Source organism: Musca vetustissima, unplaced genomic scaffold, assembly GCF_032173495.1.
Source record: "Musca vetustissima isolate MV318-11 ecotype Yass unplaced genomic scaffold, APGP_CSIRO_Mvet_v1 utg13253, whole genome shotgun sequence".
Classification (NCBI taxonomy): domain Eukaryota; kingdom Metazoa; phylum Arthropoda; class Insecta; order Diptera; family Muscidae; genus Musca; species Musca vetustissima.
The window spans coordinates 126,799-144,027 of record NW_026880658.1 but is presented as its reverse complement, the minus strand read 5'-3'; the positions used below and the strand labels follow the sequence as shown (position 1 = coordinate 144,027).

Genomic DNA, 17,229 nt, shown 5'->3' with positions numbered 1-17,229 from the left:
AAATAGAAAAACAATAACACATTTTTTCCAACAAAAGAGAGAACCCTTTCACCAACCTGATTTGTAACCACAGAGAATTCAACTGTATCCCCTGGATGTAATGATACAGCATTACCCTGTACCTCCGACATATGGAAGAACAATTTCTTGCCATCTTCTATTTCGTAATTAAGAAAACCAAATTGACCCTTGATGGAATCAACTGTGGCACGTTTCTTTTGGCGTACAGCAGTAATTTCAGCAGCACGACCAGCTTCGTCGATTTTAAATGTCACCAGATCGCCGGCTTGCAATAGGTCACGTTTGTTAACCAAACTGGTAATACCGAACTCGTGTTGAGACAGTACTTGAGTTCTAGACTCATCTAAGATTTCAATGAGACCAGCATATTCCTGTTGATCGGGGTTAATGCAACGCAGTGGACGTGCAACGACACCGTTATGAACTCCCTCCTTTACAGCCGGCTGTGGTATGGAGCCTTTCGGTAGGGTGCGTACATTTTCCGCTGGCAAACAATTGCCCGATACGGAGGTATTACCATTTGGCGACAGCGTATACTCAACCTCTTGACCCAATTCCAACCAATTGGGATTGCCCACATAATTACTGAAATGGAAGAACACCTCCTCGTCGTGCGACAATGTTTCAATGAAACCGAAATTCTCCTTGATAACGGCTATGAAACCCCTATAGACTGGCTGTCCCGTCTCAGTGCCAGCCAAATTATTGTTCTCCAACTTATTGTAGTCTTCAATCTTTGGAGTTTGAAGCATTTGATGATTGTTGGTGCCCATGGATAGGTAACCATTTTGCGTGGGTATTATCATGCCACCGCCGCCTCCAATGCCTCCCATGATGCCATTGGTGTGCTGGGTTATTATGGCTGGATCATTATTTTGATTTAGAATAAGATGTGGATGTGGATGATGGGGATGGTGTAGAGCTGCTACAGCTGCTTGTGGTGGTGGTGCTTGTTGTTGTGGTACTTGATGTTGCTGGGGATTTTGTGGATTCGTTGTATTAGTTGCCAATTGTTGTTGCAATATTTGTGGATTAATTATTTGTGGCGGCTGCTGCTGTTGTTGTTGCTGCTGAATAATGGCCGCTGGTTGCATGCCGCCTGATTGCAATGTATGCAAATTCTGTACATTCACAGCAATCAATTCTTTATTTCTTTTTACCTAGTGAAAGAAAGAAACACACACATTTTTAAAAATTATTTCTAATTCTGTGAAATAATAATTTGCAGGAGCAAATAAGACGACGTGCGAATGGCAACGTACCAAGTAAATATCAAAACGTACACGGTCTCCAATTCTAGGTGGTTTTTCGCAGTCTTTAAGGAAATACATAATAGTCTTTTTAAGTTCACCATGGTCATAGGTAATAACGCCGCCTTCAACGCGGTCTTGAGATTTCACTGGACTCTTAGGAGCCTCGCGGGTAACATAACCTACAATAATAAACAAAAAAATATACATGTTAATGGGAATTCATTGTACCAGCTCTAAAATTGACTGATATGTTTGGTAAATTGCAATGTAAATAATTAATAGTCTCCGACATTTCTAGATGGAGTGCAATTAAAAAAAATACTTACCCTCTATATTGTTAGCCACTAAAGTTTCAAATTGCACAGTACCGGGTGGTAAATGCTTAATGCGTATAGCATGTAAACGTGATGCATTATAGGGAATTCCTTGTTCCTGAACCACAGTAAATTCCAATTCATCGTTGACCATTATTTCACGGCTCTGAAAATATACATTTTTGAAATATTGCAAAACACGCCCCTGATTTACATATTTTTACGGCCGCCTGCCTTCATACATACCGTATCCAGAATTTCAGTATAATGGAAAAATACTCGAACATTGCGTTCGACACTTCGAATGAAACCAAATCCTTCTTTTAAACCAGAAATCACACCTTGTTCTCGCTTCTCGCCGGACACTTTAAATGTTTCGTCAAGCAATGAAATGGAAGTGGCGCGTTGCAATTGATCGCGACGATCGGTGGCCAATAAAAATTGTACCCAATCACCATGACGCAAAGTAAAATCGCCCTTCTAAAAAAACGTACACACATACAAAATGAAAAATTGTTTCTTTCCTTTCTAATTTGTATATTGAAAATGATAAAATAAATGTTGTTCGAATGTTGCAGAAGACATTCTGCAAATTCTTCCTTCAACAGAATGACCCTATAGAATGCCTTTAGTTGTCTTATATCTTCAAAACATCACTTGATTAAATTAATGTGGTGCGATAGGGTACAAACCAAAAATGTTATTACATACCTGATCCTTGTCACCAAATGGTACTTCAACTTCAGAATAATCTGGAGCCCTGTAACGTATGCGTCCTGGCAATGGATCATTGGTTTGGCGTGCAGCATTTGCACGATCCAACGGCTTCAAGACCTGACCCTTATAGATGGTTGTATCAACATCCTCAAATATTACCGAGCCAGGTGGTAAACGTGTTATGTTACAGGCATATTCACGTCCCTTAAAAAAAAACAACTCTCGGTGTTACAAAATCTGTGTTATTACCAATATTTTATAACCAAACACTTACAGTACGTGTCTGAATGGTAAACTCAACGTCATCGCCTGGACGTAGTTCAACATTACCTTCGGCTTCAGAGAAATGAAAGAAAATCTCTTTAACAACATCGGCGCGTTCAATAAACCCGAATGATTCCTTCATGGAACAAACAACGCCGCGATATTTAACCGGCTGTGCTGGATTCTCCAAACGAATGTGACAAGCACCCAAATTTCCTCTACAAACATCAACAACAACAAGAAAATAAATATTTGTTTTGCTGATAGACCATGACTCCTCTTCACTCACCTTTGGTTGGTAGCTATCTGAAAGCTAACTTTGTCACCAGCCCTCAAATTAACATTACCCTCAACATCATCTTTGGTATAGGGCAAGAAGAAGCACTCTCCGCGATTTTCATAACTGATGCGACCAGTCGTTTCGCTCGAATTTAAAATGTTGTTGTTATCAGTGCGTAGTTCTGTGGTAACAGTTCCTGTGACACGCTCCTCCGAAAGGACCTATAAAACGAAAATTAAAATTAACAATTGAGTCAATATTTTTTGTATATAATACAAAGGTATCTGTCTGTATGTGTGCGTTTGATTTTTACTCACCACTTCGGGTGCAATTTTAGACACTTGACTAGCAATTGGTTTACCAGTACGACGATCATAGGTCATTTCAAACTCAACCGGATCGCCAATTTTCAAATGATCAATATTGCCACTGAATTGAGAAAAATGAAAGAATAAACGAGCCTGACGCTCGCAACACTGTATAAAACCATAAGAATGCTAAAAAAACAACAACAAGATAATAATTTTTATTTAATATTTCTTTAAGTGTTATATCCTGAAATCTGGAAGCCTACCAATAACTTCTCTATGATGCCAGTCTCACGAGTTGTCTGACTTGGATCATTGGCAGCCGACGACGATGAGTTGGATTGACCGAAACTCGAACCACCGCCATTGCTCAAGACACTATTCGATTGAAAAACACCAACGGTGGCCGGATTTTGTATGATTTCGGGAACGTCGTTGGCATCGAAAATACCAATGGGTGGATGTTGAGTCAATGGTGGCGGTCCCTGCGATTGATGGTGATGCGTGGCGGCATGTTGTTGCTGCTGCTGATGATGATTCTGCTGCTGCTGTTGATGAGCTTGATGATGTTGCGGTGGTGGTGGTTGCGGAGTTTGGGGTGTACCCAATGCCGTTTCCAAGGAAAATGTTCCAATTGGTGGGAAATTATTCGAAATACTCATATTACGCATGGCATTCATGTTCATCCATCCATCACATGGAAGATTTTCATAGATTTCTGAAAACATGAAACGAAAAACAAATTCCACACAAAATGAGATGACGAAAAATATACCGTAATATACCGAATTTCTATGCGATTTTTATTTAAATACCTTAATTTTTAATCAACACCCTGATGAATTCAATAAATGAATTTTAAAAAAGAAAGAATTTACGCGTGCTAAATTAAAAACAACAACACATATATAGAAGAAGACAAACGAAAATTTTACACTATTTTCATTGTTATTCAGAAAATGTCGAATAGAAATTGGAATTAAAATAAAATTTGATTTCGAAATGAAAATCTGAGTAGGGGTCTGGCAAAAATATATTTAAATTTTTAAAGTTCGTCACCATGAATACTATGAGTACGAAAGTACTCACGTTCTCACAATTATAGGGTTTGTTGAACGTGCACCAAAGACCCTGCATTTGTCTGTTTGAGTCGAAATTTACCATAGCGTAGCTAATTTAGCTAAAAAAAGTGTCCGGCGGTGTTGTCGACAGATATATACCATCAGGTTGTGGTTTGCGGAAGTCGACGGAATTACATATAGATTTTATTATTCTCCATCTGTGGGGAGATACCAGAGGAGTTACCCTATAGACCACATCTTCGGATGTAATGTAGGTTTGGTAAAATATTACGATGAGCAATCAATGGATAAAATTCAAGATTCAATTAAATTTACAAGTTTTTGAAATACAAAGTTTTTGAAATGTTAACCCTTTGTTGGGGGGAGGTACAAGAAAAGAGGGACCGATGAGCTACATCTAAATCTGAGCCGATTTTCATGGAACTTAGCATCATCATACAAAACTCAATTTCGTACGCTATGCCAAATTTCCTGCAAATCGAAAGAAATATTGTGGCGTTGATACACTATTTACATAAATCGGAGGAAAATGTATATATGGGAGCTATAATTAAATCTGACTCGATTTTCTTAAAATTTAGCACACATCATTCTAGATTCAATTACGTTCGCTGTGCGCCATTTACATAAAATCGGACGAACATATATATGAGAGCTATATCTAACTATGGACTCTGGATTTTCCTATATTGTTTCCTTTTGCCTATTACAAACATATGCATCCTAACCATTGATATGACTAAAAGAAATAATTTAAAAAAAACAATAGTGAACACAATAACAATATAATTGAAAAAATAGAAATAACTTACCTTCACCACGATATCCTTTTGATTGAGTATTCATTGTGACCAGTACAAAATTTCAAATTCAAAACAGAGAACGAAGAAGAATACTGTGCAGCAGCAAGTGGTGGGCGGCGGCAGGTGTACCAAAACAAAAATCGAATGTGTGGCGCGGGTTAAACACAAAAATTAATACTCGCAAGTTTTAAAAAGGGGGATGTATTGGGGTGGGTTGGGTATACAAAATGGAATACTTTTTCTTTTCGTGTCTAGTTTGATTTCAATTCTGGGCTTTGTTTTTTCTTTAACGATGTTTTTTATAAGTAGGCACTGATTTGTTTTTTTTTATTATGAGGAAGTAAGGGTGGGAGAAATGCCCAATATTTTTTTATGATTCGCGGAGTTTTAACGGTTTTATTTTTTTATTGCTTGTTTTAGAGGGTTGTGTTGTTTTTTGTTTGTTGCGATATTTGTTTTTGATTAATTTTTGAAATTAATACACAGAGATTTATTGTTTTAAAAAATCTTTGGGATCAGATGCAAGTTTAAAAATACTTAAAAATTTGAGAATTTGAGAAGTATTGTTTTTGTTTTTATTATATTTTAAATTTCATAATTTTTTAGTAGTATTTTTGGCGTGGTCCTGTGTTAAAAAACACTTAAGGAGTTTTGTTGTATGTTTCCATTATTATAACTAGAAGAACTTTTTTGTTACTTGTTTTTAATACAATTATTATAGGTTTTTTTAATTTTTATAAAGTCTTTTATTACCTTTAAGACTTTGTTTTTCAATCTATATAAGATGCTGCTTTATTTACTTTACTTTTTTTGTTTTGTTTTTCTTATAAGCTTATAACTTATAGATTTTTTGTTTTGTTTTTTATTATTATTTTAATTTTTGCTTATTACAATTATTTGGATTTTTTTTAAATATATAATATATACTATAGTATATGTATCGAAGTCCTTTAAGATATCACGAATTTGTTTCAATGTTTCATTATCTTTTTTAAGTTTTTCCTTTTTTTTTTGTTCCTTAAAAGACTATGTTTTTTCGACTAAATTTATTTTTTTTTATTTTGTTGCAGTTTTTCCTTTTTTTCTTATAAATTTATCTTCATTTGTGTAGTTGTTGTATTTTGTTTTTCTTTTATTAATAAGAGGATTTTTGTTGGTTTTTAAATTTGCATTTCTAAAGATTCCTTTAATTAATAAGTTTATAAATTTACAATAATTATCACAGAGATGTTTTAATCTTTTCTTTGAATTTGTTGGTTGATTTTTTTTAGAGTTGTGTTGTTGCTCCTTAAGACTTTAAATGAATTCACCTTAGGTACTCTTATATGCGTTACGGAGAGAGAGAGTGGTGTATGCAACTCCCTCCCTCTTGAGTTTTTTTAAGTTCTCCTTGATTTTTTTGTTTTTTTTTCTTTTTTAATTGTTGACGACAATGATAATAATGTAGTAGTATTTGTTCTTGTTGCTGCTGATGATGATGATAATGTTTATTGTTGATTTTGAAGTTGTGGAGGATTTCTTTGTTGTTGTTTTTGTTGAGTAGTGATTCCTTTTTTTAAAAAAGGTATCTTCCCCAAAAAGATTTACAGTTCGACGAGATCACTTAAAATTAAGTCCACTTAAAATTTTGGATTTTTTTATCTTCACACTGATGAGATTTTTTTGTTTTTTTGTTTATATGTGTTGTATTGTTTTTAATAATTATGACTTTTTTTGTTCTTTAGGTTTGGAATATATTTTGTTTTTTTTTTTTTATTTTTTGTAATACGAAAAAATAATTAAATGTAAAAATGTCTTAGTTTTAAATTAATTTGATTAGTGTTTTGTTGTTCTTGTTTTTTACATTATTTTTAGAAATTAAATAGTTTTATTTATTGTTTCCGTTATTCTGTTGTTGGTTTGTTTGTTTGTTGCCTTAGAAAGTTTTTATTTGCAAGCCACCACCAAAAGCCATAGTTCCCTTAACTGTTCGGGGTGCAAGGCTTTAGCTAGGCTTAAAAAGCCTTTGGTTTCCTTGTTGCTGGCTGGGTTTCACGCTTTCCTTATTCTTCTGTTATGCCTCTTATAATGTTTTTTTTTTTTTTTTCTAAACTAAATATGTGTTTTTCTTTGCTTAATACTTTGTACAATAATAAAAATCTTAATTATTTTGTTTTTTTTTTTCGTTTTTAAATTCAGTATATTTTCTGTTTTTTTAGTTTAGTTTAAAGTTTGTTTTTTATGTTGCGTTTTAAATTTAACTTTTTCGTTTTATTTGTACTTTAAAACTTTCTTTTCAGTTGTTGGTAGTTGTTGTTGTTGCCTTTTTGTTGTTGTTTTTGTTATTTTAAATTATTAATATTGTTGCTGTTGTTGGTTTTGGGGCGTGGTTTGTTGTGTTGGATTTCGAAGTTAAACAGAATTAAAGCGTGTAGGGAATTTTCGGTATTTTGCTTTTTATGACAAGGGTTGAGAGAGATGTAAAAACTAAAACTTAAGCTATGTTTGAAAGCTTGAAATAAGGAATTTTTCCAAAATGAAAAAAAAAACAAAAAAATAATTTAAGAGTGAATTTTTGTATTCGAGCTCCGGAAATTTTATAGGTATTTGAATGTTGTCCTTTTGTATTGTGTGTGTTTATTAAGGCTGTGGTTGTTATTTTATTTTGTTGCTGTTGTAATTTTTTCTTCTGTGTTGTTTTTGCTCAATGCTCCGTCCGTAGTTTATGGCTGGTTTCTGTTGTTGCTGTTGACTTCCCGTTTTGGCTTTTTCGAAAAGGACAATCCGCCCCCGGTTCTATGTTTTATTGAGTTTTTGGCAAGCAATTTTCCAAATTTAATATTTCCAATTTCTTTTTGCTCAAATGATTTTTGGTATTTTGTTGTTGTGTGGACAGATGAGTTTCTCTGCTGGAGTTTTGTTTTGTCTTTTTTAATATTTCGAATTTCTTAGAAATTCTGAGTATTTTCACGGTTAAATTTTATTGCTAAAATTTCACTAAGTGTTTTGCTTTTTTTAATTTAGTTCCCGAATCTTTTTATTTTTTAGAAGTTTTGAATTCTTTTGTTTTTCAAGCTAAGCTTGGCTTAAACTTTTCTTTCTTCCTCCTGCCTGCTGGGCTTACTGCCTGCCTTCTATACCCCGTCGTAACTCGCTCTTCCAACTATCTATATTCAGTCCGCACGTTTTGTTTATTTCTTAAAAAAAAGTAGGATATTTCTGTTACTTTGTTGTAGTTATATTATTCCGGTTTTGGTTTTATATTATCTGTTTTTGTGTGTAAACATTTATGGAGCAGAATTAGTCGCCAGCCACTTCCTCAAAATGTCCTCCAAAAAACGCCAATGTGGTAGGGTTTCTGGATTTGAGCTAAAGTTTTTAAATTCTCGGTTTTTGCAGTATTTTTTTGTTGTTGGTAATTTTTTGTTTTTGATTTATTAAGTTTTTTATTTATTTATTTTGTTTTTGTATTCGTTTCGATGGTGTTTTTGTTGTTATTATTTCAGTTTATGATGAAAAGTGATGTCAAAACGGAGATTTAGTTACAAAAGCTGTAAAAAAACAAAAAGGGTAAAATTTGATTATTAAAATACTTATGGGAAATAATAGATATATATATATATATATATATATTATGCATGGATAATATCCCAATTCTAGGAAAATGCAAATTAGAAGAATTTTAATTATTATTTATTTCCCTTAATAAATTTTTACATTTTGGCCAGTTTTGTCATACATTGCATCAACATGGCCAATAACTTATATTAATCCAAAACCTGCATAGTTTCTAAAGCCAGACAAGTAGGCAGGTTGATTTCGTTATTGAAGCCTAGCAAGAATACTGGTAGTGGTGAGTCGTACAGGCCTATTTCGCTTGACTTTTCGGAGACATTCGATAATGTCAAGCTATTCGAATATAAACAAGGTTGATTTCGTTATTGAAGCCTAGCAAGAATACTGGCAGAGGTGAGTCGTACAGGCCTATTTCGCTTGACTTTTCGGAGACATACGATAATGTCAAGCTATTAGAATAGAAACAAGGTCAAGTCGCTGACCGGTAGCAATGGATTGGAGATTGAGTTGAGAGACCGGCGTCAATATAGTTTGCGTCGGTGCAGGGAAGAACTATACACTGCACACTGAAACAAATTATAAGATCAGAAATCTGATATCCATATGAATGCAGATCTTGCACATATGCAAATATTCCAAAATTAAAAAAAAAATCAGTTTAAAATGTTCAAAATGCCAATTTGTTTCAAATAGCTAAATTTCGGGACATGTTTCTTTGTTTGTTTGGACTGGGAGATCTTATTGAGTGACCGGCGTCAATTTTGTTGTTGTTGTAGAAACAGAATACATGTCGTTTGTCATTCATCGTCTGGTTCTGCTTCCTCTACCTCCAAATTCAAGAATGCTGCAACGAGTTGCGTCCAAAGTGAATTCGGCGATAGATGAGTCGGCTTAGCTGGGCAGTTGAAGAGGTGCAACGTGTCGTGTGGTCCTAGTCCACATGCAGGACATGTGTTAGTTATCGAGCTGTCAATTCTTGCCCAATATTAAATGAGGCGGTTGCACCATTCTATCTCCAATTATGGTATTCACGCGATATTGCTCTACTGCCTGAGCGACCGCGTCCGTGTGAATACCATTCAGACCTGCTTGAAAGGCTTCTGGATCTAGGGGTTCACGCTTGTACCTTTGGACCTCTCTCTCTAGATCATGAAGATCTTTCCTGACGTGCCTGGGCGGGGAAGTCCTGTTCATAAGACAATGGTAGGGATGTTCCCGACGATAGCACCCAAACAAGTACTGCATCGATGACATATAATTGTGACGATGGGCGGCGTCAATGTAGTTTGCGTCGGTGCAGGTTTAGCAGATTAGCGAACAAAACGGCGTCCATTTAATTTTTTTTTTTCAATTTGACGAATATTAGATAGGAATTAACGGGGGCCTTGCCTACGTACGGACTAAACATGGCGAAATTACGATAAACATTTTTGTACATTTTCCCAATGCACTGTAGATCTCCGCTTGAAGTTCTATATTTTACTATTGACTCCTCCTGGGTCAAATAATTCCTTAAAAATGATGTGAAATAAAAAATTGAAAACTCCCTTTCAATTGTAATGCAGCGTTCAGTCAATTTATTGCTAATACCATCCAGCCATCTAAAACACACATATATTGAATAAATGTTTGTTACATTTATAGATAGATATAAAAGGAATATGCCACGTTTACATTGCATTTAGGAACTGTTATCTAATGCGATATAAACCATTCATCCATTCTTTATGTTTTTACAATCTGTGTGTGTGTCCGACACGCCACCCCTTCAAACGCATCACAAATTCAGCCTCATGCCTAGCACAAAAAACAAACTAACAACAAAAGTGTCATCAATTAAAATTGCAAAATCGCGTTGTTACCTTTGAGATTTCCGATCTGATGCCCCAACACAGTCAATACACAAATAAAAACAGCCACACTCACACATACGAGAAAAAAATTGCCGGCTTTCGGCTTAACAAAAGCAATGCAGCAGCAGCCGCACAATTCATATACAAATTCCACTACAATCATCCATTCACACGACTCCCTTACACACAATCGTCAGCAGCAGCGGCGGCATACGGTGTGATCTCTCTCTCTAATAACAGGACCCCCATCATTCGAAACCCCACTTACTCTTTTTTTCTTCTTTTTTTATAATTATAAAATATATATTTATACTCCCCCTTGATGGACACCACACCATATCATACACATAAATATGTACATGCGGATATTTGTAGCAGCTCCTTACACCAACTTTGGTTGCATTTATTGATTATTGCAATATTTGAACAAAAAAATAATAATGCCCCTCCCAGAACAAGCGACTAGTCCAGCCACACCAGCCAGCAATTCTTCATCTCCAACCATTAAGCGCAGCCACATTATTTTCACATTTCTTTCATTCGTATTTTGTATTTTTCTTTTCACAAAATAAAAAATGCTCTAAATCGGCAAATTTACTTTATTCCAAACGTAAAAGAAATTGTATTTCAAAATCACTGTATTTTTTATGCAAGCATACACAGTGTTGTAGTGTACGAAAAAAATAAAACCTCTTTTCATCAGCGACGGCGTTAACGTCGCAAAAAAATTTCTAATGGATAGCTTTATTTCTTCTCCTCTTCGGTGGTACATTTATAATACATACACACATACATTCACTTTTTTATTAAGAGAAAAATGCATATACATATACATTTTTTCAGATGCCAAATTTCACATGGAATTTTCAGGAGATTTCAATTGCATTTGTCAAATATGTTCTTAACACTAGTTATTGCGGGTTTTGCAATAAATTTTCAATAGGTTTTTAAAGTTTTTGCCACAAAATTTCAGCAAATTAGAAAATTTTCCTCCGACAACAATACGTACCCACACGAACACAGACACAACTAGGGATCCGTAAGTCGACTTGCAACCAATCGATTAATCGACTTACATTATCCGTCAACTGGCAAAACTAGAGATATGTCAATCGACTTTGGGTAGCAAACGAAATATTTGGTAAGTTCTCGTGCTGCAAGAATCTACTAGATTTCACCATGTTACAATAATACAAGGTAGGGCAGCTTGAGGTGAATAACAAAAAATCAACAATGCCAATAATAAAAAATATACGGAACAAGTGTTCGTGTTTATTTGACATTTTTCAACACAAAACTAAAAACGCGAAAAATGAATGAAAGGTTATGATTTCTTCCCAAATCCAATAGGGAATACCATCAAATGTTTGTTTCATCCCATGGTATAATAATAAAAGGTAACAGCAAGTGTTGTTGTACAAAAAACGATACAACAACCACATGGAAATTTGTTGTTGTAAGTTCTACTAGTGTCAACTCATTTGACAGAAAAATGTAAACAAACAAATTATCATCAAATTATTTTTATTTTGAAAATGAAATATTTTCGAATCCTCAAAATAAAAATTGAAAAACATGAATGAAAATCTATCAAATTTATATTTCCACATCTTTCCCTTAATTGAGCCATTGCCATATATATGTGTAAAACGTATGAAAATGCTGGGAATAGCGAGTTATTCCTTCAAGAAAGATTTGCTTCCTAAAACTTTCCCAGCAGGCAGATTGAGTAAATTAAATACGGGAGCACATTAATAAAGAACAATTTCAAGTTGTATGCTTTCCCAATTTTCCTGTTGGGTGATTTTTAAAAGCATAATTTGTCAAATTCATATTGAGACTAGTATTACGTTGGAATCAAATCAGCTGGGATTTGCTGTTACCTTTTATAATTGTACCATGGTTTCATCCATAACAAAGTAATTACTTCCAGACGAACGTGTTGAATATATTTCAATTTATTTTGAATTTATTTGACATAGTATTCAAAATAATATAAATACATTCACAAAATATGTATTTTGATTTGATGGAACAAGCTACCTTGAGAAAAAAATTGTAATCAGTTAGTAGCTGTGCCCTACCTTGTAATACTTATACCATGGATTTCACTATTTTCTTCGATATCATAAAGGAAAACTCGTTGTCGTAGTGGAAAGTAGTAGATTTTTGCAGTACGGGAACTGACCAATTTCTATATTCGAGAACTTGCAAAAATATACATTTGGTTTGTTCCAGAACCTGCAAGAATCAATCAATTTTTCGATACCATGAAGAAAAAATTATTATCGTAGTAAAAAATGGTAAATTCTTGCAATTGTTTAAATATAAGTTTTTTAAACGAATGTATAAAAATATCTATATTTTTGATCTGTTCCAGAACCTTAAAGAATGTAAAATTTTTACTACGATAACAATTTCTCCTTTATGATATCGAAGAAAATAGTAAAAATTAGTAGATTATTGCAGTACGTGAAACGACCACATATATACTAACTGGTCAGCAAACATGAATATTCTCGTGGATGCTAATGAATAATGGATATGAACATGAACTGTTATACAAAAGTTATATTGTATACTCCGCATTACACCATGGCATGGTGTAAACATAGCACTAGTGTCGATAACAAATATGCAAGGTGTCAATTGTCGATAGCAATTGTAAATTCAACAATTTAGTCTGCTTTCCCACAGGCAAATTTTTATTTGACAAATTCTGAGTTTGTAGAATTTGCCTGTTTGCCGTACACGCAAATTCTCCATTGCTCTGTTCGTTGAAAACAATTTTTCATTTCATTTATTTCATACAATGTAATATAAAAAAGCCAGCATGGTCAATAACTTATATTAACATATATAAAAAAAAATAAAAATCCAAACAAAGAATAAACAAAATAAATTAAAAATACATAACAGTAAAAAAATTTTACAAAATTAAATTTAATGCAAACAACTAACATAACAGATTCCAAACAAGAGCCCCAATCCACTGCACTCTACTTAACTGTCGCTAAGAAAAGTGGAGGGGAAAGGAAGCATAAGGAATCATACATATAAATATACTGTTTCTTTTGTATTTTGATTCGCAAATTTGGCAAAGAAAATTTTGCTAGTGGAAAAGCAAGCGAAAATTTCAAAAGGGAAAACAAAAAATTTGCCAAATAAAAACCTGCTTGTGGAAAAGCGGACTTACGAATGTTAACGATTAGTGAACAACAGCAAAGATATTTGTGCCCCGTTTTTTCATAACCCACAAAATTCGACAAATTAAAATGGTTATCGGCCCTTAAAATAATTTTGACCTTATCCGACTTATGTCGGATACTAGTGCTATGCAAGAATGTTCAATTTTTACTACGATAAAAAAATTTTCTTTTATTATTTATTCTTATAGTACGAGAACAGACCAATTATTTTGAAAACACATTTGGTCGGTTACAGAACCTGCAGGCATTTTTTATAACTATAAAAAAATGTTATTTTTAACTTTTGAAATTCTATTTTTTGCTAAAGAATCTGTCTTAAGCGATGTACACATTTGCACTTTTGCTTTTTAGTGTTTGTCATGTATCTGGCAACCACAAAAATATTCATGGCTGTTGAAAACTCAGTAATCGATAAAAAACTGTAACTCAAAAGTGCTAGTGCAAGATCTATTAAAAAGGTCGCCAAGATAGCAATCGAAATCGGAAAACATCTGTTTTTTCTTAAGTCTAATGTCAAAAATTTCGACTTTGTTTACGTTTTCTTAATGGAAGTCAATTCACAATAATGCACTTTGACAGCAAACTTGAGAGGTATCGATAATCAGCTGGTCTCCCTTGGTGACCTTATTTATAGGCCATGTGCTAGTGTGTACACCGCTCTACTCTCACAAAAGAACATTAGTAATTATTATTGGAAATGTACTCCGACCATAGTTGGGCAGACTTGCCCACCAGCGCGAATGCGTTCTCTTAACATTTTTTGATGTTAAAACAAAAATAAACCTTAATGATTTTTTTCCGACATTTTTTTAATGAATTTATTTTTTTGAACTTCCTGGGATATTATTTAGGCTTTAAAAATATTACATTTAACAAATTCCGAAGAAAAAATATTTTTTTTTTTATTTTTCCTTAAACATTTCTAAAAGAAATTTTGCCCACCATTGACTCCGACAGACCTATTATGTGAGACTTGGAAAAAGTTTCTGATTGCAAGAGAATGATTTTTTTACTCTCCCACGGTGTTGCAGCGTAAATTCCCAGTGGGAAAAGTGGGAACGTATTACATCGACTTAGTAATACATTATAATCATTACATTCTATAATGTATCCATAAAAATGAATATTTACTGGAAAAAGTAACAAGATTTAATTGGTCTGTTCCCGTACAAATTGGTATATTCATGCAGTACGGAAACAGACCCAATTATTAATAAAACTAAAAAATGTCTAAAAAACTCGAAAACTTGTGACTGAATAAATTTGAACTAATTTATTTTTTACAAAACAATATATTTTAACATATATAAAATGTGTTGTTGGAAAATATTTACTTTTGATTTCAGTTTTTGCTTATTCACATTAGGTATAAAACAAATTACAAGATAAAAATTATATTTAAATATATTTTTTTGTGATCATTGGACCTATTAAATAAAACACACCACTCCAATCAAATGCACATACTGGAAACAAATAACTTATTTGGCTTTTGCAGCAGCTTCTTGTTTTTCTTGGAAACGACGACGTTTGTGAGCAATATATACAACCCATATAAATGATACCAAGCTCATTGTAACCGTACGGAACTATAAGATAAAAAATGTCAGATGATATATAACTAAGAATCGTCAATGTTGATAAAGATAATGAATAAGCTTACCATGGGTGGGACATAGTAAATGTTTAGGAAAACGGCCAATGATAAATATTGCCAATTGGCCTTCAACAACGGCCAATATAATTTCATTAAATTCGACATTGCAACATTGTGGGATTTCATCTGGACATGGGAAATGTAAACAATTGATTGAAAATAAAATAAATTATATTCCATACGTTATATTACCTCAAAACGTGCCAGGAAATATAATGACAATGCCTGATATACTGGGGCATATACCAAACGTTCCGAAAGAAATTGGAAAAATCGACGGAATTTAACATCTTCATTAAACAAGCGTTCAATTGTCTTGTAGAAATAATGGGGTACACTGCCTCCAAAGATTAAACTATAATAAGAAACAAAATGAAAAACCGAATTACGAACAGTTGTAGACATGGAGATGGGAAACTTACCCAAACAAGGCATATGACAAAACACTTTGTTGATTAACTTTTCCCTTGCCAGCAATACGTTGTGATGTATAGTTGGCCGAGGCAGCTAGAGCACAGCTAAACAAAGCAACAACAACACATATATGTATTTTATATAGTATATCGCCGGTAGATGTTTGCAAAATTTACTACTTACGCTGTTACAGATTTGGTGCGAACTGGATGATTAAACAATTGTTCTAAATAAACACCCATCAAGGAGTAAAGTGGCCTGGAGAGTGACATATTTGTATTTTTTTCTAAAACAAAAACAAATTATAAAATGGCATCAGATGAAACAAAATGCTTATAATTGATTCAAGTTCAAAGTGCAAAGTACTTCAAAACTGCAAAGAACAATTTGAAATTTTCGGTTCTTTATAGAGTTGACAGTAATGGTATCCGTGCTAATCTCATCCTTACCTTTACTCCTAAACTGCTAAATAATAAATGCCTTAGTTAGTTGGAATGCTTGTTATCGCAACAAAAATAAAGAAAATAAAATATCAAATTTAGTAAGTGCAATATCAATAATACTGCGTTATCTTCGTTATCTTTATTTGAGTCAAAGACAGGGGATACGTAAGTCGACTTTTCACTAATCGATAAATCATAATATCGATTTATTACATTAATGGTCTGTTCCATGGCCTATAAATAAGGTCACCAAGATAGCAATCGAAATCGGAAAACAGCTGTTTTTTCTCAAGTCTAATGTCAAAAATTTCGACTTTGTTTACGTTTTCATAATGAAAGTCAATTAACAATAATGCATTTTGACAGCAAACTTGAGAGGTATCGATAATCAGCTGGTCTCCCTTGGTGACCTTATTTATAGGCCATGGCAAGAATCTACTACTCTTTACTACGATAACGAAGTTTCGTTTATGTTGTCGAAAAAAATAGTAAAATCAAGTAGATTCTTGCAGTACGGGAACAGAACGTAAATGAACGATTTGCAAGCAAAGACATAAAAGTAGTCCCAATTTAGATTAGGCGAGTTTACTTGCGGCAAGTCTTTGTTTGCTGGAGAGAGGGGCAAGGGGAAAAATTGCTCGTACCGGCAATTTTATGGCATTTCGTTTTGTTTATTTTGTTTGTAGTGTCAGTAATTTGAAATACCAATCTAGAACATTGTCACAAAATGTAAAAAAAAATTGAAACCGAATTGCTTTGTATAGACGCATGAAGCAAGTTCAAAAGAGAACGATAAGAATTGCCGCAAGTAAACTCGCCTAATCTAAAACAGTACTATAAAGTTTAGGACATTAGCCAGGAAGGAGAGAAGTTAATAAGGGGAAAAAGTATAAAGATACGACAATTGATATGTAAACAATTTCCAACAGATGGTTTTTCCTCTGTTGTGAATATATAATATTGTTACGTTCTTGGACTTTACTTATTCCCGTGTAGACGTTGTTTTATTTCCCGATACAGTTCGTACCAAATAAAACGCGGGTTCGTTCTGATTAC

At 33.7% G+C, this 17,229-nt stretch overlaps 1 protein-coding gene across 1 annotated transcript in view; it reads right to left on the bottom strand.

Moving 5' to 3' along the window:
• The window catches only part of LOC133326397 (cold shock domain-containing protein E1), a 44,254-nt gene that overhangs the window by 388 nt on the left and 26,637 nt on the right, over positions 1-17,229 (bottom strand). Inside the window, exons 2-11 of the mRNA XM_061535051.1 lie at positions 5,052-5,095; positions 3,424-3,875; positions 3,167-3,346; positions 2,859-3,070; positions 2,580-2,787; positions 2,300-2,509; positions 1,835-2,068; positions 1,601-1,754; positions 1,284-1,453; positions 57-1,181 (exon numbers count right to left, since the gene is read on the bottom strand). Of these exons, the coding sequence (XP_061391035.1) occupies positions 57-1,181; positions 1,284-1,453; positions 1,601-1,754; positions 1,835-2,068; positions 2,300-2,509; positions 2,580-2,787; positions 2,859-3,070; positions 3,167-3,346; positions 3,424-3,875; positions 5,052-5,085 (2,979 nt within the window). The 5' untranslated portion in view covers positions 5,086-5,095. The remainder of the gene's footprint in view (positions 1-56; positions 1,182-1,283; positions 1,454-1,600; positions 1,755-1,834; positions 2,069-2,299; positions 2,510-2,579; positions 2,788-2,858; positions 3,071-3,166; positions 3,347-3,423; positions 3,876-5,051; positions 5,096-17,229) is intronic.